We start from the raw sequence: 24,873 nt of genomic DNA on the forward strand, positions 1-24,873 counted from the left end.
TCAAAAGAATAAAGCAAAATATATAAAAACATTTTTCGTAATCACGGGGGAACGAGTTATTTGTTAAATTAAGCCGCTGAATGAAGATATTTATTTTGTAATGACCCTTTACTTTAAAGTTGTCGTGATGACGCTGTTACGCTGCGCAGACGGGAAGCCTTGCTTCAGCTTTCAGCCAGCTGTCTGCTCGGTGAAATAAACATGACGATGTTGTCAAGTATCGTGTTCCCAGTGCCACAGGACTAAAAGTTCAACACTGACTGCAACAGGGAAAGCCGGATATTGTGTCTATTTAAATCTGTGACAAACTGTAAGTGACCATTTAATACAAGTCTAGCGTTTGATGGTTGTTAACGGTGGCTAGCATTAGCTAACCACTAAGCTAAGTGTTAGGTAACATTAGCCAGATAAGTAACTAATGTTATGTGAGTGAACTCCCGTTTGTTCCGTAAAGGTGTTGCTCGTTGATGATGATAAGCCATTTTTACTTACTTTGACTAATTTAATTAATATTCCACTTAAATAAACACGGTAGTAATTATTGCTAAAAGGAAGTTAGCACTGCTTGGCGGCTGAGTGTGGGTTAGCCAAAAAGCCAAAATGTTTAGTAAACGTATATTATTTTTTTTGGGGGGGAGAGACTAACTTTTTAAAAATTAAAAAGATACATTTGCACTTTGTGTCCAAGTTGTTAAAGCACAAAATTCGTGCGTTGCCGAAATGGCTGCTATCGCCTCCTGTCTTTGCTCTATTTGCGTAATATTTACTCTTTGTCCCGTAAAGTTGGCCTAACGTCCCTACTGCCTTCACAGGTTGTTGGACTGACACCATTTTAACAAGCTGAGAAGTTGACTCGTAGCTTGCGATTGCAATGCCTCTGCTGTTTTTGGAGAGGTTTCCTTGGCCCAGCCTGCAGACCTACACAGCACTGAGTGTGGCTTTGCTTGCTGGTAGCATCTTCAGTGCCTACACCACAGTAACTGACCCGGGATTTGGGGCCTTGGAAACGGATGAGGCACAGCCTCCCTCCGAGGTGGAGCGTGAACTTCTAAAGAATGATATTAGTAACACAGAACTGGCAACAACTGTCCTGTGGTATCTTGTCACAGACAGTCTCTTTGTGTGGGTGAGTATTTTAGTGCAATGTGTGAAGTGATTATGAAGTTCATACAAAAACTAATGGTGACCTTATTATCTGCACACCTACAGGTGTTAGTGAACACATTCTGCTGCTCTTTGATGTTAATTGCTAAAATGATTCAGTATGTGGTGTTCGGCCCACTCAGAGTCAGTGAGAAGCAGGTAAGTCTGTGTTGTTACAGCTGTTTTTACTTCTTTCAAACAGGAAGCAAATGGTCACTCATCTCATTTCATGTCTCCTCTTTTGTTTTTTATGGTTCATCAGCACCTGAAAGATAAATTCTGGAACTTCATTTTCTACAAGTTCATCTTCATTTTTGGTGTACTGAACGTCCAGACAGTGGAGGAGGTGGTCATGTGGTGTCTGTGGTTCTCTGCACTCGTTTTTCTCCACTTAATGGTTCAGCTCTGCAAGGATCGCTTTGAATATGTAAGTATATAAAAGTATATTTAAATAAATAAATAAAATCAAATCTAAGCATCACTTTAGACAAATATGACTAGACTCACGTTGCATTTATTGTCTGTGGTTCTTTCTGTTTTATGGCATTTGACTCCTTGAGCCAAGCTGTTTCCAAAGTTTTCTGTTTGTTTTTTCAATGGAGTATAACTAAACCTTCTGTAACCTAGTGGGGATCGGGGATTTTGGGCACTTGAGGAGACTTAAACCAGTGTAAAAGAAAAGGGGGCCCTGGATCATTAAAAATGCAAGTTTCCTCTTTACATGGGGTGCAGCATAATAATAGTATTATCTTAATTGTGGTGTTCCTTTTTTCATATTTGTTGGAAGCCAGACTTGAGAACAGCTAGATTTATGAGAATCAAGGGCTGAGAAAGTCAGTGATTATCTGATCACAGTTAGAGTAAACTACATTAGCTAACAATGTTGTAGTTGTGTAGTTTTCATAGCGAAAAGAAATGAGCAATATGTTTATTGGATGTAGGATTAAATATAGGCTTTAAGAATTTTTTCCCATTATGTATATGCTTCCTAAAAGCCTCTGAAGTACACGTGTCATTTCAGTGGCTTATCGGAGAGTAGTGCATCACTCAGAGTAATTATGGGTGATATACCTTACTTGTTCTTTACCAGATATCGGCACAGCTCTTTGAACTCTTGCTTGTTACAAAAGGAGTCACATGTTACTTAAGAAATATCAGTTAGAAACAGTATATCAATGTCCTTACCATATTACCCTCCTATTTGGATCATAGGAAATGGTCAGTGTGGCGTTAGGCAAGCTCATGGATCATGAGCTTAATTGCAAAAGTGTATATATACAGGAGATTTTTTTGTTTCTGTGCTTTAAAGGAACACAGTTTTTTGTCGTCTACCCTCATTTTGTTTTGTGTGTGGTGTTTTTTTTTTTTAAATTTTATTAAAAGATTTAGATTTTCTATATTAGATATTAATTCTGCACTTGAACATGGGTACTGGTGCCAATCTATTTTGTAATTCAGTATGTATGTAATAAATAGAAATCTGCCACAGCAAAGCTTGGCAAATCTAATTCTCTTCCTGCCTAACTGTTTCTGAATATTAAACACTAAGCCATTTATCCACCTGAGCAATACTTCTGTACACTTTCTATAAATGCTTATTTAAAAAGTGTGCTTTCCCTCAGTAGACACAGTGTAACTGTACTCTTTTCAGCTTGGGATCTATTAATAGCTTTTTATACTGGGAGGTTGACTGTGACTACTGTTTCAGTTACTACGCTAACATCTCTCTATCAGACTGTGTTCTGTATGGTGGGGAAAACAAAATGTCACATTTAAATACCTTATAAGTGCTGACATTTAAAACAAGGTTTAAGTTGTTTTGAATGTCAGTTAGACATTCAAAGTTAGACGTAATGTAATGCTGGCTGCCTTAGTATACTAGAAGGTTATTTCAACCTGCCATATTGTAAACATTTCGTTTTGATGTGATTGTGTTCCTCTTGCTGTTTTTGTTTCCGTCTTTCAACTTTAACTGTAAATTTAGTTGGAGGTAGTCCATTATTTGCCCAGCTGTTTCCCGTTTCTGTCTTCCTGTCACTGTGGTTTCTTGCTTTGGGGTGAAGATAAGAAATGCAGGTTGTAGTGCTGAAGGTTTAGCTTGGAAACCTTGTGGTCTTTGTGATACCGAGCAGCTGGTTTTTATATTTTTCACCTTAGTTATAATCTATAATAATGTGCAAATCTTTTGTTATTTACACTTTGCTAGAAGTTTAGTTGTGCTAATGCTTAGATATTTAGTGGTTGTGTGAGAGGCGTTTTTATTGATAGAAAAGGGTTGTGTAATATTTAGAAGAGTACATGCAGGATTTTCTCTCAGTATGTCGCAGTAAAAATTGAGTGTCTTACTGAGCCTCTTAAAACTCTTGTCTGTAGCCAGTGGTGAAAAACATGAACTCTCTTTCAACAGCATGTTTCATGAGCATCTAAGTGAAATGTTCCACTGTTTGACAAATCATTGTTATACTTCCTTTGTCTACTCATATCCACTAAATTAATTTATAGCTGGGTCTTTTTGGTAACAAAGTTTCACAAAATGTATTGCGGTGGGATTCAAAGGCCATCCTGAGGAAATGATCTTTAACCTGCATAAACACTGAAAAGAAATCTTAGGACATAAGAAGAAAAAATTAAGAAGCACAGCATACTCATTTACCTTTGTTTCCCCCCCCACAGCTGTCTTTCTCCCCATCCACACCTATGAACAGCCATGTGCGTGTGCTCTGTCTGCTGGTCTCCCTGCTTCTGGACTGTTGTGGCCTGGCTGTGGTCTGCGGCCTCCTGGGAGCTTCTCATGGCATGCACACGCTCTCCTTCATGGCAGCAGAGGTGAGAACTTGGAGCCAAGCTGTGGGAAAGTTTTGGCCACACTTTGCACATATGATTATGGATTTATTTTTTTATTTTTTTTAATGTCATTTAAGCTTTTGTTTAGGTGCAGGTATTTATTTATACACATTTGCTAACTACACTTCTCAGCATGCATTTGCTTTGTATTCTTGTTCAACCCAGGATTGGTTGAGAATAATTGCAGCAGTTAAAGTGAAAAATACCTTAATTTTCATGTAATTACTTAGTGAAATAGGTGCTCATGCTTTGTAGATGATATCCCTCCAGAGGACAAAATTGTTTTTACATTTTTCAGTATCAATGCAGTTCTTTGATGAACTTAGAAACCAATTAAAATGTGACTCTGATTCACCACCACAGAATTATAAGAGTACTTTTTCATTTGTGGGTTCCTTCTTGCTGGTGTTGTGCATTCTGGCTCATGTATATGTTTCCTGAAGAAGCAGAAGCATAATCAGTGTTTTCAATTTGCAGCTGCACTTTTGTGAATGGGAAAAAAAAAAATCTTATTTGCTGTAAAAGCTGTCAACAATGTTGAGTAAATAAGAGTTTGTCTGTGAGTGAACAAAACCACCGAGTTTAGTGTAAATGAGAGTTTAAACTATCTCTTTTAGACTGTAATGTCTGTGTAGAAAGCAGAGCATAACAGTTGCATCATTTTCACATTTACTTTTTTCCTCAGTGTCTGCTGGTGACTGTGCGCACTGGACATGTCATCATGCGGTAAGTCTCTGTGCAGCCTCATAGACACACTGCAGCATGGATGACAGCCTGTGCAAATTTGGAATCTGGGATAATCTTAGCACATAAAACTGTTTGTTTTCCTCTGGTTCCATTGGCTCTATTATGAAAGGCTTCTTTGTCTTTGAGAGGGTTCCTAATATTGAACTACCACCAACTCTGATGGGCCAAGGTCCTGGATCAGTACTGGATACAGTACTGACTCCCTTGGCTGGTAACAGCTGTCTGTTGCAGTACAGTTGTTTGGTGCATGGAAAAATAATGTTTATGGTGACTTCCCTTTAAAGATGTTTCTTTATACCTTTGCAAGTTTTGTTTTTGAGCTTTTGATTACTTTCACTCACTTAACTAAATACATCTTATGATGAAATCAGAACCGTATCATAACTCTTCTTTCTTTGTTACTCAAAACAGTTCTGTCTCAACCTTGAATTTCAGTCTTTTTGGCATTATTGTACCACATACAGTATATTGTTGCACATTTAATTTATTGCAGTATTTTGCCTCCACCGATCTTCTAAAAGTCACCAGCATTTCATGAACTGAAAGAGCTGTGTCTTACTCTTCCAGATACTCAATTCATCTCTGGGATTTGAACCATCCAGGGACTTGGGAGAGTAAGGGGACATATGTCTACTACACAGACTTCATAATGGAGCTGGCCATGCTGTTTCTTGACCTAATGCACCATATCCATATGCTGGTAAGATGCAGTATGACTGAGTGTATGGCTGTCATGTTTTGAACACTTCCTGTCCCAGTGTGACTTTCTGATCCACTAATCTTTCACCTTTGTGTGCACATTTCACTTATTAGCTTTTCGGGAATATCTGGCTGTCCATGGCAAGCTTGGTTATCTTCATGCAGCTGCGATATCTCTTCCATGAGGTGCAGCGCCGTGTCCGCCGACATAAGAACTACCTGCGTGTCATCAATAACATGGAGACAAGGTGTGTGTGTGCGCGTGTGTGCGTGTGTGCTTTCAGTCTTTTGCTAATCATTACTTGTTTACTTAATAGTTGCATATACTATAAACTCTGCAGATTTGCTGTTGCTACTGCAGAGGAGCTGGCAGCCAATGATGATGATTGTGCCATCTGCTGGGATGCCATGCTTACAGCACGCAAACTGCCCTGCGGTCATCTCTTCCACAAGTAAATAATTTTACTTTTACTGCTTATAGTTGGGATTATCTGCCTTTGCTTTGAGGTGCTATACCCTAGAAATAGTACTTGTCAGTATGTGGCCTATACTGACACAGTTGAGTGGAAATTCCACTTGAGAGATTTCAGGCTTAAGTTGCTTTACTTTCTAATGTCTGGAAAATTATTAGGGATATTGTTATGGTTTTGGATTTAAAAAACAATAAAAAAAACAACAACTATGCTATAGCTCAGGCAAACGTATACAGAATATACTTTTTATACTTACTGAAAGGGGCATTTTTGGAGTTGTGTTATTTTATCAAACATGAAGTTATGCAATGCTTTTTGTTGTCCAGCACATGAAGTAAAATTGAATTTGTCCTGAGAAAACATTTGTGTTATGTACCTAAATAACAATGCTAAAAGAGCCAAGGAGAATATCGGCATCCTGGATTTAGCAGGATTTAAAGGCTGAAGCTTCCGTTAGGGTAGTTCCCAAAATCCTTAAAAGATTTACATAGAGAAGTGTAAACTAGACTGCACAGCAGTTCTTAGCTTTTGTAGTAGAGTTTGCTTGTTTGAATGTTTATTGCTGTGAGCTCTGATATACATTCTGAGCTTCAGTAAGATGCCCTGCATAGAGCCTAGCTGTAGAAAATTTGTCCTGACCCCTAAGATACATGTCAAGTTTTCAGACTGGCGACTTACTTAGGGTATGTATATGTGTTTCTTCAGCTCTTGTTTGCGCTCATGGCTTGAGCAGGACACGTCGTGTCCCACATGTCGGAAATCCCTTAATATTAATGGGGATGGGGGCCAAGCAAGAAGCCCGCAGCAGGGTGGGGGTTTGGAGGACAACATTGGCCCAGTTGGAGCCCCCCCAGATGCCAGACCACATATCAACCAACACAATCACTTCTTCCACTTTGATGGTAAGGGTGCTGGATACGTGACCTAAAACTGATGGGCTCTGTGTCACAGCTAAAATTAAAAATCCATGCATTTGTCTTACAGGATCTCGTATCGCCAGCTGGCTGCCCAGTTTCTCAGTAGAAGTAATGCATACTACTAACATCTTGGGCATTGCTCAAGCAAATAACTCCCAGCTTATGGCTATGGTGAGTTCGAGTTTACTGAAATCTGTTGTCTTTAAGAGAAAGGATACACAGACTGCAAGTTGAGGCTAATATTTAAACTTGTAAGATCTTTTTAGACGGCTGATGATCTTAAAACTTTTGTTACATTCTCCTAAAAAGTCCAGGGGATGTGGGCAAAGTAACAAAAGGTTTCCAGGTTGAAAAAAGGAGACGGGAAAGCAGCATTGTTAAATTAAAGGTTTCATTAATGTTTCTATTAGTAATTAAACTAACAGAGAGGGACAGATGCTGAAATAGTCTTTTAAAGAAGGAAAACAACAAAACCCAGGAGTTGATCACCAAACTGAGAAGTTAAAAAAGAAAAAGGATCTCCGGCACGAGAGCTCACCTTTCTCTCACCTCATCGTACTCTTAATGCTGTTTAGAGTCAGCTGTACAAAAAGGGTGGCACCTAAGGCAGGAGAGATGCCAGGACACACCCACACGAGGTCAATTTCACACGAGGCCCTGCTAGGGCTATAACAACTTTATTTACATAAAATCCCTGCTGCCGCCTTATTATTGCAGCCTTCACTCCATGTCTTAGTCAGTGTCTATGACTTCAAATATTGCTTGGGCTTAAAAACAACTAAATTTAATGTAACATATACTGTAACTTATACCAGTGTTCCCCATCTCACTCTGCTTTTTATGTACTTGTGCTCATCAGGCCCATCAGATTCAAGAGATGTTTCCTCAGGTGCCCTCCTACCTGGTACTACAAGACTTACAGTTGACCCGCTCTGTGGAAGTTACTACTGACAACATCCTGGAGGGACGTATCCAGGTGCCTTTCCCTACGCAGGTCAGTCATCTTGGGGTTAAATGTTAAGTGCAGTTTTTATTTATCATTGGATTTCTGCAGACATGCCTTGCTCTTAGTTTTCCTTGTTAGTTTGTTTTGTGTGTTTCTTAAAATTAATAACTCAAAATTATGTTTGTCGTCCTCTCTTAGGCCATAGAGCGAGCCCCTTTACAGGTTAATCCTGCACCAGATGAGCAGCCTGGGCCCAGTGGAGCAGCTGAGCAGGGTGAATCTGACAACTTGGAGGTTAGAGGAGGCCGCTTCTCTAAGTCTGCAGAGGAGAGGCAGAAGATGTTAAAGCAGAGGAAAGAAGAGATGCTTCAGCAAGCACGCAGGTTGTTTCTCTACAAATTTGAGTTTTCCACATTTTATATTCAAAATGTTTTTGTGTATGTGGTTGACTATATTTAGTCTTTAACTCAAGTTCTTATAATTTAATTAACTGTGTTCCAGGTTAGGCAGTCAAACTGTTCATCTTTACACTTGTATGTAACACATTCAAGCTGTCACACATGTTTAAACAGACTGCTCATGTTTCTTCCCTCACATGCAAAACACTTGTTTTACATTTTGATCAGTTTTCTCCACCCTTTATTAGAACAGCCTCTCAATCTCGCTTCTGAATGGGTATAAAGGATCTCTTCTGCAGTATCAAGTGTATAACCGATTATTTCAGAGCTTATCTATACTGCTGTCTATGTCATTTTACTTCTGTGCCTGTTTAATACTGGGTTTTGAGATGAGTTTATATCACTCTTTCAACCAAGATGGAATAAATTGGATGTTAAAATGTCACTTTCTAAGTCTAAATTTAGAAAAATTTAAGTTTCCCTTCCTACAGCTTGGCTGCTTTGCCATTGTGGTGACAGTCAGTTCATTCAACTGCTTCCCCAGATAGGCTCTTAAACCACTGTTTTGTGCTGCAGCTGTCGATTGTTTGCTGGCCGTCTAATCACAGGTGTATTTTTATGGTGTCTTTAATAGGGCTGCCACAAACGATTATTTTGATATGTCTGTGAAGGTTCTCAGTCATCCAGGTCATCGTAGTCAAAGGAGCTTGCAAAGAAAAGCGTCTGGACTTCTTTAAGTTACTTGAAGACGTTTCACCTCTCATCCGAGAAGTCAAATGGTGGAGAGTCCCGATAAGGTGGCGCCAGGTTTCACAATGAGCTCACCTGAAACTCTGGCTGATTGGGACCCACACCCAGTTTCACACCTTGGCTCAGACGATTAGAGGATCATCAGGGGGTCCTTTTGTCCCTCTGTGGGGGGTCACTCCCACTAGGTTTATATCTGGGACTCTCCACCATTTGACCTTAGAACTGAAGAAGCTTCTCGGATGAGAGGTGAAACGTCTTCAAGTAACTTAAAGAAGTCCAGACGCTTTTCTTTGCAAGCTCCTTTGATGATTATTTTGATAGTTGACTAGTCACCGATTATTTTTGCGATTAGTCGACTAATCAGATCGTGCATCCGTTGGACGTAAAGCGTACAGCTTATTGCACCAGCATGCATCTGCTCTTATATAACTATCATTAGCTTACAGCTTTAAGTGTCTAAGGTATGTGCTAACTAAAAATAAAGACAAGATGATAGTTTATTAAATTTTAATGAAATTTGCAGATTGTTTCGGTGGAGTTTAATAAACTCAGCCTTCTGCTCCTTGCTATCTAAAATATAACAGGACACCAGAGTATATTCAAGAGCATCTCACACTTCACACATCAGTTGTCTGCTTGACGTTTATTCAGCTGTGTAAAAACTATAACTTTAATCTCAGCCAAACCCATTTACTCAGGAACAAATAAAATGCTGAAAAAAGCCAAACAATAACATTTTTAAGTTATCTAAGTGACTTGTATATCATGTTTAACCTGAGTAGCAAAAGAAGGCGGTGGGTTTGAAAACAATTTGCTGGGAGTCCGGTGTTCTCACCGGCTCTAGTGAGCCTTGAACCCCGGCTAGCAATCGAGCTAGTGGGTAACAGACGTCTCCGAAAACATCAGCGCGCTTTTGAAAATATGTGGTGTCTTGATAAACCAAGCAGATATTTGAAATTTACACAGCTACATTCTCGCCTGAAAATATGTTAAACGTTTATTTTGTGACGCAGAAAGAATAATAAGAGTAATATTAAAACTAACTAGCTGCTGCCATTGTTGGAAACTGAGTAGGACTGCGCTATGAATTCTGGGATAGGTTGGGCCACGAAGTATACATCAGACCCATCCTTCAAATCTGGGGAAATGAAGGGCGCGTTTATCGGCCGCATTTGTCAGTCTTCAAATTTGGACAGTCTTCGTCGTGTCACTGTAACGTAATCGGCCTACAAATGCGGGCACAGGAGGATGCGGTTCCTGAATTTGGACACGGCTACGATATCGGAGACTGCTTCTTCTTCTTCGAAGTTTAACGGCAGCTGGCATCCTTGTACATGCAGTGCTGCCATCTTCTGTTTCAGTCCGTTATTACACTCTTAAATCCTACTACTTATTCCTTCGTCTTTTGGGATCCTACAAAGCTTCAAACGACGCGTCGACTATAAAATTAGTCGTCGACGTAATCGTGACTAGTCGACTAATCCTGGCAGCCCTAGTCTTTAATCTCCTCTGTTTTAGTTGACTTAGTGTAGCAGGTGTGGTGCTAGTTCTTATGGAAATGGAGCTTTAGCTCACTGTTGCACACTGTCATCCTACAAAGCAGACCAAGGGCTACAATTGCAAGCTGCAGTCCAAGTCAAGTTGTGGGGCAATAAAATCACTGAAAACACTATATCCAGATAAACAGAATTGACTTTCTGGCACTGGAAATGTAGTATTGACTTATTTCTGTGTTTTTAAAAAAACAAACACAAAACCCCCTAAGAACTCATATATTTGCAGTTGTGGACCTTACCATTTGTGGTAAATTATTATTATTTTTTTTAAAAGTATCTAATTCTAGGAGAAACACTGTGATAACTAATAGTAAGGATTACTGGTTCTGTTTCCTCCCCGTTCTTTTGGGTTTTCAGTTCTTGTTGTTGTATCCTTACATTGTTTCTGCATCCCTGTAGGAAATATCTGAACAAAAATTCGGAGGATCAGGATGAAGATTTGCCTGGACTGGAGGAGGAGGAGGATGGCCCAGAATTGGACTCAACTGTGCTGAGACGTAGAACCATGGCGGCAGCTGCAGAGAGACGTCTACAAAACCTACAGGACCCTGCGCCCTGATTCTGGCTTCAGCAGAAGGGTGTAGTACATTGTTACCCTAAGAGGCACTGACAAGAGCTATTTCAACTTTCCCCCATTTGGTGTAGTCAGTGGTCATCACCTATAAAACAAAACACACAAAAAAATTAAACCATTGCAGACATGGCCGTGGAGCGGTTTTGAGGCTGCCTAAAAGGGTGAGACTATTGTAAATAGCCTCTGTATCACTGAATTCAGCCTAGTATTTGGAATATGATCTATATATTGATTGGTGCAAGGTTGCAATTGCCCTCTATACATGTGCCACACAATGCAACCACCAGCTTCAATAGACAGTCAGCAGCTGTCATGATTCAGACTGGCTGTCAAAAAACGAGCATGCTTTGCGTTCAGAAGACTATTACAAGAAGATGTTTATGAGAAGGGTTTGAAGGTGTCATTGGTAGATAAAGCTGTTATATGGGCCTTGGTTTTCCTTTCACATATTAAGCCCATGGCAGAAAATTCTGTATTCTGGATGGAGGAACTCATCTGATGTGTCTGTGTGTTATTTTGAGTTTCAACTGTGAATTAAGTGTAGGCAAAATAACACATTCTTATTTCTTACATAGGCGCAAGAGAATGTCACTTTAGTATTGTTCAGCCTTTCTGTCAAATATGAATGTTTCTATCAGGAAAAAAATGCTGCAAACAAAGTTGTTTATTTTTTTCTTCTTTTCACCCGCATGGGTTGTTTTCTATTTAGTGTTTAATATCACCTGTTTGCATTTTGTTATTTAACAAGATGGGGAAATGGGCCTGTAAATTTTTTTTTTTTTTTTTTTCCCCCAAAACCGGTCCCTTTGCGATGCATATGCAGAAAATAGGGATGTATTACATTATGATCAATGAGTGTTACATGTGGTGTCTTTCCTACAGGAACCTCTGCGCGGTAAAAATATCTTATTCTGTTGATTAATGGGTGTGTCGGTCATCTTTATCTGTTGAGAAAGGCAAAAATTGTCAAGTCTGCAACAGATGGAGTTTCTGTGGTGCATTTTAACTTGCTTGTTTTGCCACCAATTCAAGAGGCTTCGTCAGTTTTATCGGTGAACCCTTTCTTCTTTTGCTAGAAATAGTGTTGCCTCTTGCATATGTAGCAAAACCAATGAAGTTCTTAGCAAATAACTGGTTTTCTCCTTGTTTAAATATTCTGCGACCCGAATGACTGAGAATCTTCATGAATAAACTTTTCGGGTTTTTTATTTGATTGGCCTTTTGTCTATTTACATTGAATACTAGTTAAGAAATTACACTAGTGGGGGAACATAATCACCTGCTGGTTTTAATTTTTTTTTTTTTTGGAAAATGTACAGCTGTGCAAACTGAACGTAGCCGTAGAGGCTTTTTGGGTATTGGTATATTTCACTGAATCTGTAGCTGGTTGATGCATATCGACAGATATAATGATGAAGTGTGTTTGAATTCTATCATTACAATGAAAAAAGGCAGTTTGGGGTGAGATATGCATGCATCTATAAAAGTGATTATGTTTTCTTCAACTTTATCCCAAAGAACAGCCCACAAACTTCCACTAAAACTGAAGTGTTGTTATCTTTGTGTGCTCATTTTATTGCTCAGACTTTTTGTTTTGAGTGTTGTAATAAGATACAGCATAGGATTTTAGTTTAAAGATTTTAATTATTCAACATGTTTAAATAAATAAAAAAAAAAAAGCAAAAAAAAAAAACCAACCTAAAACTGGACAGTTTGGTTTTCATTCAGTTACTTAGCAACTTTTAAAATCCATGATATATTTTCCTATGCATGGATTACCTTTCATAATCATTAACTGTGGAATCAGAATTTAAATATTTTCTTTTGGACTGAGCTTTCTGGTATTTTTGTGCCTAAATCAAGATGGTTCAGTTATGGATAATTTCTGTAAATCTAGTTTTTGTAAAATATGTTAATATAAAAGACTCAATAAACAGCTTCTACAGCTTTTTAACAAATGATGGTTTGTATCCTTTGTTTACTGGGTTTTCTTTTTCTTCTGTTTATTGAGACAACGTGGATTTCTGGCTTTACTTTGCAGATGTAAACCTCCAGTCCTAATAGTGCAGCCTAACCTTTCAATTCCCAAGTTCAACAAGTGAGGTTGAGATTGTTAAATAGAGAAAGGTTTTCTTTAATTGGTCTGTTTTGCTATCAGTGGAAGTGGTACAGTGGTTGTAAAAAGTGGATGGAATAATGACTACCTCCAGAATGATCAGCTTCACCTGAAATCAACAGCAAGATGGTTGAAACTTGGATAACAATGACAAGCACACATCAAAACTGGTTTTGGAACAGATAAAGCAGGCTAGCACCAACTTTCTGGAATGGCCTTCCCAAAGCACTGACCTCAATCCTACTGAAAACTTGTAGACCACACTTAAAAGCCAGGTCTGTGCCAGGTGATCAACCCATTTAAATAAACATTTTTTTCCCAATTCTGCCGGAAAGAGTGGTCAGATATCTATAATGATTACATGTTAACTTCTGATCACAACGGTAGCTTACTGGATAATATTTATGTATAATTATGAGTAACAGTGCTTCAGTTGTATTAAACAACACATACTGGCAGTATAGGGAAGAGTTAAAAATACTTCTGCCATCAAGAGCTTGTTTCATCCATTTTAATTTAGCTCATTATTGTTCTTAGAGTGCGGCGATGCAGTCACATGGATCTGAACTACAGCTGGTAAACGTATTGCCAGTGGGCAGTACATGTACAGCATAAACCACATCAGTATGTTTTTTGTGCTCCTTTTGACAGAAAACAACTGTATTTCTGTACAAAACTCTCATGAGAGTATACAAGCCCATCACAAAGCATGGATGCATGATGTATTGTGGAAAACTATTGGCATCTGGATTTCTTTTAATCAATTGACGTCAGTTGGTTGCGCCTCTGCATCTTTGCCACGTCATACACAAGGGCTAGTGCCAAGCGGAAATGAATGCTGAAGGCAGCCACAGTGTTCAGCTCAATGATGTAGCGCAGCCTCATTCAAAACTATAGTAGAGAAGACCATTGCAGGTTATTTCACTGTGGGGATTCCGAGGGACCATCTCTAGCTGTGTTGGCTTTTACTTGGTAAGTAGCTGCCAGGTGGCTAACTGCTTAGCTAACGCTAAATTTATCATTTGGTATGAAATGTGAGGATACAGCTCCGACACTAACTCGGCTGTATAAGTTTTCTTACATGAAGGTAGCCTCGTGTAGACGTTTAACAGTATAGGAGAAACACTGTTTACATACGCCTGTATTTTGCCGGGTTAGTTGGCAAAGTATGTTTCAATAACCCAAGTTTCGTTTGGCTAGCTAACGTCACATTAGTTAGCTAAAGCATTGTGGTCGCTGTACTGTAATTTGTTTTAGTGAACATGGGCAGTTTGCCCTCATTTCTTTGCCGTGCTCAACCGGGAAACGATTACGCTTGTAAAAGTGTAATGTTTTATGGTGCTGCCATGGAAACAAGATTTAGGACGCCTGTGGTAGAAGTAGGAAACTCTGTCGCAGAAAGTCTCAGAGTGACTCCCATCAGCAACAGCGACAGTGTTACCTTCTTCCCTTGCTCTGTAAAGCCCTCTCATATTACATATCCTGGTCAGGCCCCGGGTCCTGTCCTGGAGAACAGATCATGAATCATCAGGAAACGTATCATTATCTGTACGCGGGTGTGTCAGCTGGTTTGTCAACCTCCGAAGCATACCTGTGAACCCTGAGGAAACGTTTTAACAAGTGAAACTGTCAGGTCAAAGCACACGCTCTTTCAGTCCAGGCTGATTTTTATGACTTGTATCAATTCATTAGCCAAATAAGTTGGGTACTGCCTTGCCCACATACTTCTTTGGGTGTGTGTCCCTGAACTCATCTCTCTGTGCATGTTTTCCATTCAGAGATTTTGGTATGCTGCTGGACGAGACTCCACTTTTTGAGCCCTCTCTGCTTCGGGAGCTAGACTGGAGCAGCAACACTGCCTCATTCTCTCCCCCAATCTCACCATGCAATCCAGGGGAAGGCCTGGTGCTGAGGCCACTCTGTATGGCAGATTTCAACAGAGGTGAGTCTGTACAGCATAAACCACACCAGTATGCTTTTTTTTTCTTGGGGTATAATATGAAACATCTCAGAAATTCCCAGGAGATGGGTTAAAATTCAGAAATTTTCACTAACTCTTTATTCTTTTTCGTTCCAGGATTTTTCAAGGTTTTATCTCAGCTCACCAAGACAGGCGATGTCACACCCGAGCAGTTCACTAGTAAGTCATACTTGTCTTATAAATATTCTAAAAGTGAGATAATTAAGTTTGGAACATAAACTGTTAACTGAGTGTCATTTTGAATGACACTCAGTTAACAGTGAATGACAAATTTTCAATTTAACACAACTATTGTTGTGTCTTAGACAGCAGATCATATATATTTAAAGAAATATCCTAGAAAACAAACTAATTAAAGTATGAGTGATGATTCATAAACACACATTTTGTTTATTTTTTGACAGAGAATTTTGAGCACATGAAGAAGACTGGAGATTACTATGTCATCGTGGTGGAGGATACAAATCTGAGTCAGATCGTGGCCACGGCAACACTGATCACTGAACACAAATTCATCCACTCCTGTGCCAAAGTACAGTATACCCTACACAAATTTGTGTATATTCAAGTACACAACTGTTTGTTTGTTTTTTTCTCCCTGTGTTTTCCTTATCACCAGTTACGTAAAAAAAGTTACTGATTAATGTAGTGGTAATTACAACACTAATATTTAATTATTAACCCAGTATATGGTCATTAAACTGGTTAATAATTATTTAATTTATCAAATCAAAATGCGCTCTTATTTCCTTTACTAGGAAAGCTCAGCTTACATTGTAGAGATACATATATGTTTATTAATCTTGACAATTAGAAAATTAAAATCATATTTATTTGTAGAGAGGCCGGGTGGAGGAGGTCGTCGTCAGCGATGTGTGCCGAGGGAAGCAGCTGGGCAAACTGTGAGTCAAGACACGGCTTTGGCTTGTCTTTAATATTTCACATATTGCCCAACATATCAAAAGACAGTTCTATATTTTGAATAGTTTATATCTTGTGATTTCTGCTTTTAAAACTTTTCACTTCTCTTCTTTATCCCAACAGATTAGTCTCGGTTCTTACTCTTCTCAGCAAAAAACTGAATTGCTATAAAATCACTCTTGAATGTGCACCCAAAAACGTGGCTTTTTACCAGAAGTTTGGCTACTCTGCGTCAGACGAGACCTACATGCAGTGTCGATTTTTTGACTGAGAACGGAAGTTTAAAAAAAAGAACAACAAAAATCTGTTTTGGGAAAAACGGACTGTACCTTTGCACGCCCGGTGATAATCAGAACTTGCAGAATGTCTTAAGAACTGGAGCTTCCCGTGGATGAGGTTGCTGTTGTGTCACAGCTGAGTCATCCATGAACACTTATCATGATTTCAGCACACTCGAGTAAACATTTACAAATGTTCAAGCTCAGTGCAACACAATCCCTTGTCCTTTTGGTAACCGTGGCTACCTCACCAGGGTGGACCTGACATCTCATCATCTAGAAAAGAAAAATACTATTTTCTTTCTTTAAATTGCTTAAAGTTTTTCTTTTCCATGTACCAGTGAAAGAACAGTTTATATATGTGACTTCCATGCAACTGTAAGTAATGACAGCTATGTGGGAGATCAGGATGATACCAAATGAAGTTATATTACTTATTATGTAAGTAAAACAATCTAAAGGTAACAGACAACTCTACAAGGCAACTTCAAAACCAAATATGCTTTAAGAATTAATTGTAGATTGTGATTGAACTGACAGACGGCTGCCAGAAAACTAAACTTGTTTAGAACAAAAGATTTGTTTTACTTTTTTTGTTTTGTTTAATCCTACTTGGTACAAGATGCAGTGTCATATAGATTATGTGTAGCTGGGTAACTAATCAAATTTAAATTACAAGAACTACAATGAAGACTGTTATAAAGTTTCACATTAAGTGAGGAAAAATATTTTGAGGTACTGGTAAGTTGTTAACATGCTGTTAAGTTTTGACTTAAGTTGCCAAATGGGATGAGCATTTAACGGTTTTTGTAATGGGAAGTGGGTAAAAATGATTTTTCTAAATTAACTCTTATTTAAGCTTTTCTAGTTAAGTTTTATAATTATTCTTTTATCCTGGAGAGAGGGGGCACATATTTAATGTAATTTATTTCAAAACGTGTAGTCAAATAAAATCATCTTTGGCCTAAGGTCGTTTGTTTTTTTTGCTTTTTTATTTCTACAAAAAAGGCAGCTCCATGTTTTAACTAAAGACTTGATTTGAGATATTTGGAGTGTTGTTTTTGGAGGTCAGGATGGTGGTGGAATTCAAAAACGTTGGTATGCTGTGGTTGAGGTGGTGTCCGATTCTCCAGTGTCTTGAAGTGAAGTCTTTGGGCAAGATGCTGAAATTGGTTGTAGGTGTGGCACTGTCCCACTGTTAGTCCAGTGTTGGAGTGGCAACCTGTTCAAAGGTGCATTTCTCACCCAGTCAGCTGGGATAAATGAAATCAGTTTATCCTCAGTTAAAACTGATTTTGTATCATGAAGAAACAGCCCATACTCTTCTCACTTGAGATTAATGTATCAGGTCTAGTCAATCAGAGGAAATGATACTAAAATGGGGATTTAGCTTCCATCATGCTCTTAATGCAATATTGTTTCAACATTGCTGATGTTTAATTATCGAGCATCACTATAGAGTGACCTACAGTAACTATTGTTGCGCAATCTAATAAAAGCAGTGAAGAGCAGAAATGAGGACGCAGCTGAACAGGACTCAGGACTTTATTAAGCAGTGAGTTTTCTATTCCTTACTATCCCATATTAAGTCTGATATTAGTCCATAACCCTATTACTCCCGAAATAAAGGCGTAGCTATTCCTCTTCTCATGTCCTTAACTGGGAAATATCTTGGCTACTTTCCCTTTTGCCAACTTTCCCCACCTGTTCGTCTACACAAATTCAAGTATCGAAAGTGCATTATTGCAATACTGTCCCGCTGCAAATGCAAAATGCTTTAAATACTATAAAACTGCAAAAAAGAAAAAGTCCCCCATCAGTGCATACAGCTCAAGAAAAGAAAGAAAGAAAGGAGTTATCAAATTGTTCCCAGTCCCCTTTAGTACTCCATGTCTCAGACATGAGTAGTTCCTGTCCTGGCCCGATCCCTTCCCCTTAGAAAAAGTTCAAATATTTACATTTTTAATCCCATTAAAAATGAAAAAGAAAGAAAGAAAAGAATCGAGTGCACTCTGCCACACAGCAAACATTATCAGCAAAGCTCATCCGTTCTGTGCAGCTGTGACCTGCATCCCTCCAAAATCTTCATCTTCCTCCAGGCTGCGTTTGCGGCTTCCTATTATAGAAAAGAAAATGAACAATCACAAAACGGCAACACAAAGTCCGTCGCCTATAATCTCCAAACGTGAACACTGTCGCCTGTGGAAAGTGAAATCGCTGGGATTCAGACCAATAAATTATAACTGAGGGAAATTATGAGTCAGTCCTAGACCTACACATGCCTGAATGTTATGTGTTTAATAGTAATAAAGTCCCAAAGAAAATATGAATGCTATCAGTTGAGAATGAGTCACAATGGAGCTAGCTTTTTTTTTTCTAATGAAAGCCTTCTTTAAAGTCAAACATCATATCAAGCAGCGTTTTACAAATGAGTAACCCACCATTACCACATCACCAGTTAATGATCCTGAGAAAGTCTGATAATGGATGCCAAAATGGCACAATGGATCCATCGACACTGCTTTGAATTCTCTTTAACATGAAATATTTTTTTATTATTTCCGCTGTGCTAAAGCTGTAACCAAATGCTTTACCTGCATTGGTTTAGTAATAACAAGAAATAATGGGACGTGTGTCTCTTTCCAAAACTGGGTACGTTAAATACAAACCTGGCATCCCAGCTTGTAGTGAGAACGGCCTGTCCAACTGCACCGACATCCTTTTAATGGTCAGTTTGGCTAGGTAGATTGCTTCATATTCCTTTAAAAGCAAATCAAATTTAAATACAGCTGTAAAAATCACAGGAATGACAACAGCTACACAGTCGTGCCTGAAGCTCCGACTGCTTGTCTCTTGGCTGACTTCTTACACGCTCAGTTAATTACTTAATGAAGCTCAAAAACTTTACAGTGGCAGTATTCGTGAGCCCATGCCACAATTTCTGTTTTGAGTTAATGGAGTAAAAAAAAATAACTGTGTGATAACACATTTACTTTAATTTGAAAACACAACAAGTACACGTGCCAACTAAGTTAGCAAGCCACTTGTGTGGCCAGCCAAGACAGACTAAAGAGAGATGATATATGGTAGGAAACATGGGAAAATCATTTCTGCAGCCTCGAATAAGAAAACACAAGAAAGCAAAAACAGCAAAATGAACCAGTATAACAACACAGGCTGTAGTGATTCTGTATTTCTTCTGTGTATGCAACTTTTTATCCAATGCCATCATATAAATGTTGCCTTTCTTTCAAAGGAAAATGAAGGGGGCACAGTGAATCTGCTGTAGTAGCAATATTATTAATACAGACCAATTACAGTCATGTGCAGACAGTATGATTATTAGGGTATTAGGATATTCTAAAAGGTTAAAATATGAGCTTACCTGTAGCTGATGCACAAAGCCCACATTGGGATTAATGCAAAACCTCCTCTCCTGAACATGGCTGAATGCTTCCCTACAGAGTGAAATAGGAAAAACATGAAACCTCTGCAAGCAACACTGGCTGTATCCCAATTCAGGGTCTGCAGCCTTAAAGTACGCAGCCTCAACGATCCTCAAGGGCCGCGTACTCAAAGACCGCTAAGGCTGGAAGTGCGAGGCTTGTGAAATGGGACGGTCTACCCTTATTAAACATTTGCACATAAATAAGTGACATAATATTCAGTACTTACTTAAAGTTTACTCTTCGGGCGCCCCCCCCATCTGCCGTTTTTTTTCGGCAAAATTATCCACACCCACTGCCGCGCTATGCATTCTGGGATATGTTGGGCCACGAAGTCTACACTGCCACAGCCTTAAAATTCAGGGAAATGAAGGACGCATTTCAGGGCCGCATTTCGAGCAGCCTTTGAATTGGGACAGCCTTCGGCGCGCCGCTGTGACGTAATCGGCCTTGAAATGCGTACTTTAAGGCTGCAGACCCTGAATTGGGATACAGCCAGTGTCTCTACCAGCAACTGCTTCCTGTGCTTCTATCCAGTATATTTATATATTATAACAATTATGCTGCAGTCCACTTACATCCAATTAATAAAGTCAGCTTAGTTTTACAATGTGCAGAAATTGTAAGCAATACATTGTTGTGAGGAAAAAACACTCACCTGTATTTCATACCGAATGTTTCCATAAGATATGCAATCACTAAGGCAGCACTGAAAGAACAAATAAAAGTAAACTTGGTTACTTAAGTGGTACAAAAGGTGCATCAGTTCATGTAATATATTTCCCTCAAGCCACGTTAGAGAGTTAGACAAAGAAATAATGGACTAATTAAATTGTGGCAGAGCTGGAGCCCACATAAGTTAACTTTGGGCAAGATCCAGGGTAAGTCATGCTAAGGTTGTCCATTAATAATAGAACTTGCATGGACACTCAGGAAGAGCATTATTTAACTTTTAAAGGCGTGTCATGATGTCAAGGCAACATAGGTGTATAGTACAGTGAAATGTCTTGAGTCACCCTTCTTTATATTTTGACAGAATAATGGAAAAATCTTTGGGCTTCTTGAAGGACGCGCCAAAGCTCTTTGTTGGATGTTAACTGCCTTTTGTTGGGTTCCATCAAGATGATCTTACACTGCCTCAATAAAACTGAGCTCCGGGCTTTGGAGAAGGCCGATCCATGACTGATATTTTTCCACTGTGCGATTTTTTTTTCTGTCCAGGTATATATTTTTACTGCACTGACAATGTGTTTGGAATCATTGACGTACTAAAAAAATGAAGATGCTACAAATCAGACACTTTCCAGATGGTATTGCATGACAGCAAATATCAGCTGTGGTAACACCACATACTAGATTTGACAGTTTTACACAATATTCCTTCCTTCCTGTCACAATACGAAAGGGAATTTGTGTCTCTGGCTGGAATTGAACTGCTGACCTTTTGTGTAACCCACTACACTATACAACCACTGCTAGATGGTACTGCATGACAGATGAAAATCTGACAGTATTTTTCTGTGTTCATAATCCCACCAAGGTCCTCAAGACCACTGGCTGAAATACAACCCCAAACCATTACAGAGCCTTCACTGTGTTTCAGAAATGGCTGTAGACACTCGCTTTTGCATTGCTCATCTGACCACCTCCAGAATTTGAACCAAAAATATCAAAATTGGACCTGCTGACACTGATTTTCAGTCCAGTTCTTGTGTAATTTTTCTCTCTTAAAAATTACCTTAAACAAAAAAAAAAAATTCTTCTGAAATTGATGAGGTTGATGGGCTGGACTAAAAAGGAGTAAAGAAAAGCAGCCAGTTGCCAAAGAGGAAGTTTGAGAGACCATGAGAACTATTTCTCAAATCAAACAAAAAAAGAAGTCAAGATCAGTGGAAGCAAAATATAAGAAAATGAAGGGTTGCTCAAGACTTTCGCAAAACTTTATCCTACATGCAATTTGCTCTGTAAACTGAAAAAATATCACATATAACACTCGCCTAAACAAAAACAGTGCATGAGCCAATCATATTTTAGAATTTCACAGCTTTGGCAGTACAGTACATGATGCCCTTTAATGCACGAGGTGAAATTACAGCATACAGAACAAATGTAGGCTCACCTTCTTGATATCCCTGCATTACCATGAACCAGTACTTTTCCTGAAAGAGCAAGGAAACAGAAGATTGTTAATAAAATGCCTTACACTGTAGGCAATAGAAACGGGAAAGGCATGCATCTTTACCTTCTGTTGCTAAGCAGCCATCAATGAATTCTTTAGTCTGTAAAAAGGAAAATGTAATTTTATTGTAAACGCCACACCTTTCAGCGAAAGAGCGCTTTCCCAGACAACACGCCCCACCTCTTTACTCACCATAGGAAAAAAGCGGATTATATTTTCCACTGGATTGTCAGCAATATCTAACACAAGGTATCTGCAAGAAAACGCATGATGAAATAAAACTCCCTGTTTCAGAAACGTACCAATGTTGCGCAAAGATCACAGAAGCCCTTACTTACCTAAACATGTGAGGGAAATTAGGTTTGATAAAATTGGCTTCAATGTCTTGGCGGACGCACACAATGTGCGTTATGCCGTGTCTTTCGAGAATTGGCAGCTAGACATAGAGGAATAAGTAAAATGAGGGTTGAATGCATTCATTTTATTTGTGTCTCCATATCCAAGAGAAATCAATGAAATCAGTCCTCCAGCAACTACCTTGCTTTTCATCGCAGAAGAGTAGGGACCTAAAAACAGTCCTGGTAAAATCTCCTGAATAGAATACAGCAAACATTAACACAACACAGGCACCAACATTTCTTCATCTTTAACAAAGAATTTTATATCTGGACACTGACATTTTACTGTGATCACTAGAAGTTTACACACACTCATCAAGGGCATGAATCATGGTAATTATGAGCTTTTAATGAGTTCTTGGGATGGTTAAAAAAAACAAACAAAAAGAATTGAGTGAACAAGAATTAATTATAATTTTGGATTTTCCACAGTTCCACACAAAGTCAAAAATATACATACACCCAACTAATCTTTGGTTAAATGTCCCTTATCAAAGTATACCTTGACTGGATGCTTTTGGTAGTCATCATCAAGCTTCTGGTAAGTTTTTTCCTGGATATTTGGCTGCTCTTCTTGGCAGAATGCATAGAGTTCATTTAAATTTCCTGGCACGAACTCTGCTTTTAAGCACTTAATTTTACATTAGGTTGAATTTGAGGCTTTGGGAATGCAATTCCAGAAGCTTAAAGTTAGCTTGCTTTATAGATTTAACAGCCCTGATGTGTGTTTGAGATCACTGTCCTGCCGGAAAACCCAATGGCGTTGAAGTTTTAACCAGCTAGCTGTTGATGATTCTGAGGGTACTCCTCCTCCTCGATTACTCCATCCACTAACAGTACTACTGGTAGCAAAACAGCCTCAAAGCATGATGCTACAACAACCGTGTTTGACAGCTGGTGCAGTTTTCTTAGGTTTGAAAGCCTCTGCTTTACTTCTGCAAACACACCTCCTGCTATTGTGGCCAGATAGCTAAATCTTTGTTGTCTGTTAATAAAACCTTTCTCCAGGGGGCATTTGGCTTGTCCATGTTGGCAGCGACAAATTGTTCAGTCAAGTTCATGGCAGGCTTGAGCCTTGATGGTTCCTGGGTTAATCCTGAACATCCTAACCAATTATCTCTCATTTTAGGGTGACAGTTCGGGCAAAAGCAGTGATGAGCAGTCAGACTGGAGCCTCAGGTCATACAGGAGAATCACTTGGGCGATCGCTTTAAAGTCTCTTTGCGCTGGTAAACGACCCCAGCACTGATCACAACGATGAGGGGAAATACCTCCAAAATGCACAAACATTTGACCCAGAGCATACAATTGATTTGCACAAATATAATGTTTTTGATATGCTGCTTAGTGATGGTATTGACTCTGACATTAGTGCTGATGAGCACCAAATGAGAATCGTTAAGGAATCTAAATAAGAAGTGAACTCGATGAAGGAACCTGTTCACCCAAGTCATTACAGATGTATGCACCCATGAGGCGTGTATGTAAACATCTGGTCATAAAATGTACACACATCATCAAAGTAGTACCACGACAGCCAAACAAAGTTGTATTAAAGTTTAAACAGTAACTATAATGATTAAAAATACAATTTGCTGCATTGTTCTGTCTCCAGATTAATGTTTTAAGAACTTTAAAGCCGCATTTACCATAGGAATAGACTAAAGACGTTCAACTGTCAAGATTAAACTTGCCACTATAAACAACAGACTCATCCTTACACACCTGCATATCTCGTCTCATCGGATACGCCCAATCCTGGAAAAAAATGGGAATTTGAAACCAATGTTAAAAGATGTGGCAAGTGTTCCTACCATTAAACGACAGCTGAATGCTAGTTTACTTTATGCACGCTGATTGCTAATGCTAGTAGGCTACTCAGTGCCGAAACGCCGCAAAAGACTAATTAAAAGACAATTTTGAGAATGGCTCTCACATTATCACACATTACATTAACACGTCACCCTCCCAAAAACTACTACACACACACACACATATATCGCCCTCTCTACATTGTTCCCTGCCAGAAAGTAAAACTAGCGTGGAGGCTAGCTCAAATTAGCTGGTCAGACAGACACAGTGGACATGTTGGCTAATACAGGATCTCACCAGAAGGTCCTCCTTGGTATCGGGCAGAGACGGAAACTGAAGTTTGTTGTCCTCGTCCATCCTGCTGACCATTCGGCCACCGCCGGCCCGACTTCGCGCGCGGTATCGATGTTTCCTCGCGGCGGGGTTAGCTGAACAAACGGTACAATTTGTTTTGAGGCTCCACATGCATGTCCGCCATACTGCTCGGTCACATGCGTCACGTGATCCCGAAGGAGCTGGCCGACAGACGCGTGGAGAAACGGAAAAGAGGAAACAGCGTCGCTTAGCGGTCGTTTTGCGAAGCGCAGAGGTCACAGAGGAGCACCCCCAGTGCCACTGTAAAGGGAATATTTAGATTTGTGAAATTAAGGAGTTAAGATGAAGACGTAGTACGAGATGTAGTCTACGAGCTTCTG

The 24,873-nt window shown here is 39.2% G+C and overlaps 3 protein-coding genes across 4 annotated transcripts; 2 read left to right on the plus strand and 1 right to left on the minus strand.

The window, feature by feature from the left end:
• Positions 1-156: 156 nt before the first annotated feature.
• LOC146639516 (E3 ubiquitin-protein ligase AMFR-like) lies at positions 157-12,959 on the plus strand. Its single transcript, XM_085367620.1, has 14 exons — positions 157-310; positions 813-1,126; positions 1,210-1,302; positions 1,406-1,570; positions 3,817-3,969; positions 4,673-4,713; positions 5,302-5,434; positions 5,548-5,681; positions 5,775-5,885; positions 6,612-6,808; positions 6,891-6,994; positions 7,683-7,817; positions 7,968-8,152; positions 10,873-12,959. The coding sequence occupies exons 2-14, from the start codon at positions 872-874 to the stop codon at positions 11,030-11,032; spliced, it is 1,866 nt and encodes a 621-aa protein (XP_085223746.1). The 5' UTR covers positions 157-310; positions 813-871; the 3' UTR covers positions 11,033-12,959.
• A 1,042-nt stretch (positions 12,960-14,001) lies between these two features.
• Positions 14,002-16,885, plus strand: gnpnat1 (glucosamine-phosphate N-acetyltransferase 1). Of its 2 annotated transcripts, XM_085353196.1 has the most exons (6): positions 14,002-14,135; positions 14,942-15,105; positions 15,241-15,303; positions 15,549-15,676; positions 15,985-16,046; positions 16,189-16,885. In XM_085353196.1, the coding sequence occupies exons 2-6, from the start codon at positions 14,952-14,954 to the stop codon at positions 16,334-16,336; spliced, it is 555 nt and encodes a 184-aa protein (XP_085209322.1). In that variant the 5' UTR covers positions 14,002-14,135; positions 14,942-14,951; the 3' UTR covers positions 16,337-16,885. The 2 variants fall into 2 exon arrangements, with proteins under 2 accessions (XP_085209322.1, XP_085209332.1); XM_085353206.1 differs by lacking the exon at positions 14,002-14,135 and having other exon boundaries at positions 14,918-15,105.
• A 948-nt stretch (positions 16,886-17,833) lies between these two features.
• On the minus strand, positions 17,834-24,665 carry styx (serine/threonine/tyrosine interacting protein). The gene is made up of 11 exons (XM_085353219.1): positions 24,476-24,665; positions 24,092-24,124; positions 22,506-22,559; positions 22,307-22,404; positions 22,161-22,221; positions 22,032-22,068; positions 21,909-21,948; positions 20,448-20,498; positions 19,729-19,801; positions 19,013-19,103; positions 17,834-18,459 (listed from the first exon to the last, which is right to left on the minus strand). The coding sequence occupies exons 1-11, from the start codon at positions 24,641-24,643 to the stop codon at positions 18,386-18,388; spliced, it is 780 nt and encodes a 259-aa protein (XP_085209345.1). The 5' UTR covers positions 24,644-24,665; the 3' UTR covers positions 17,834-18,385.
• Positions 24,666-24,873: the final 208 nt, after the last annotated feature.

The sequence above is a fragment of the Diplotaxodon limnothrissa genome, linkage group LG1 (assembly GCF_057381915.1).
Source record: "Diplotaxodon limnothrissa isolate DT_005_m linkage group LG1, D_limnothrissa_male_GT1.1, whole genome shotgun sequence".
NCBI classification, from domain to species: Eukaryota; Metazoa; Chordata; class Actinopteri; order Cichliformes; family Cichlidae; genus Diplotaxodon; species Diplotaxodon limnothrissa.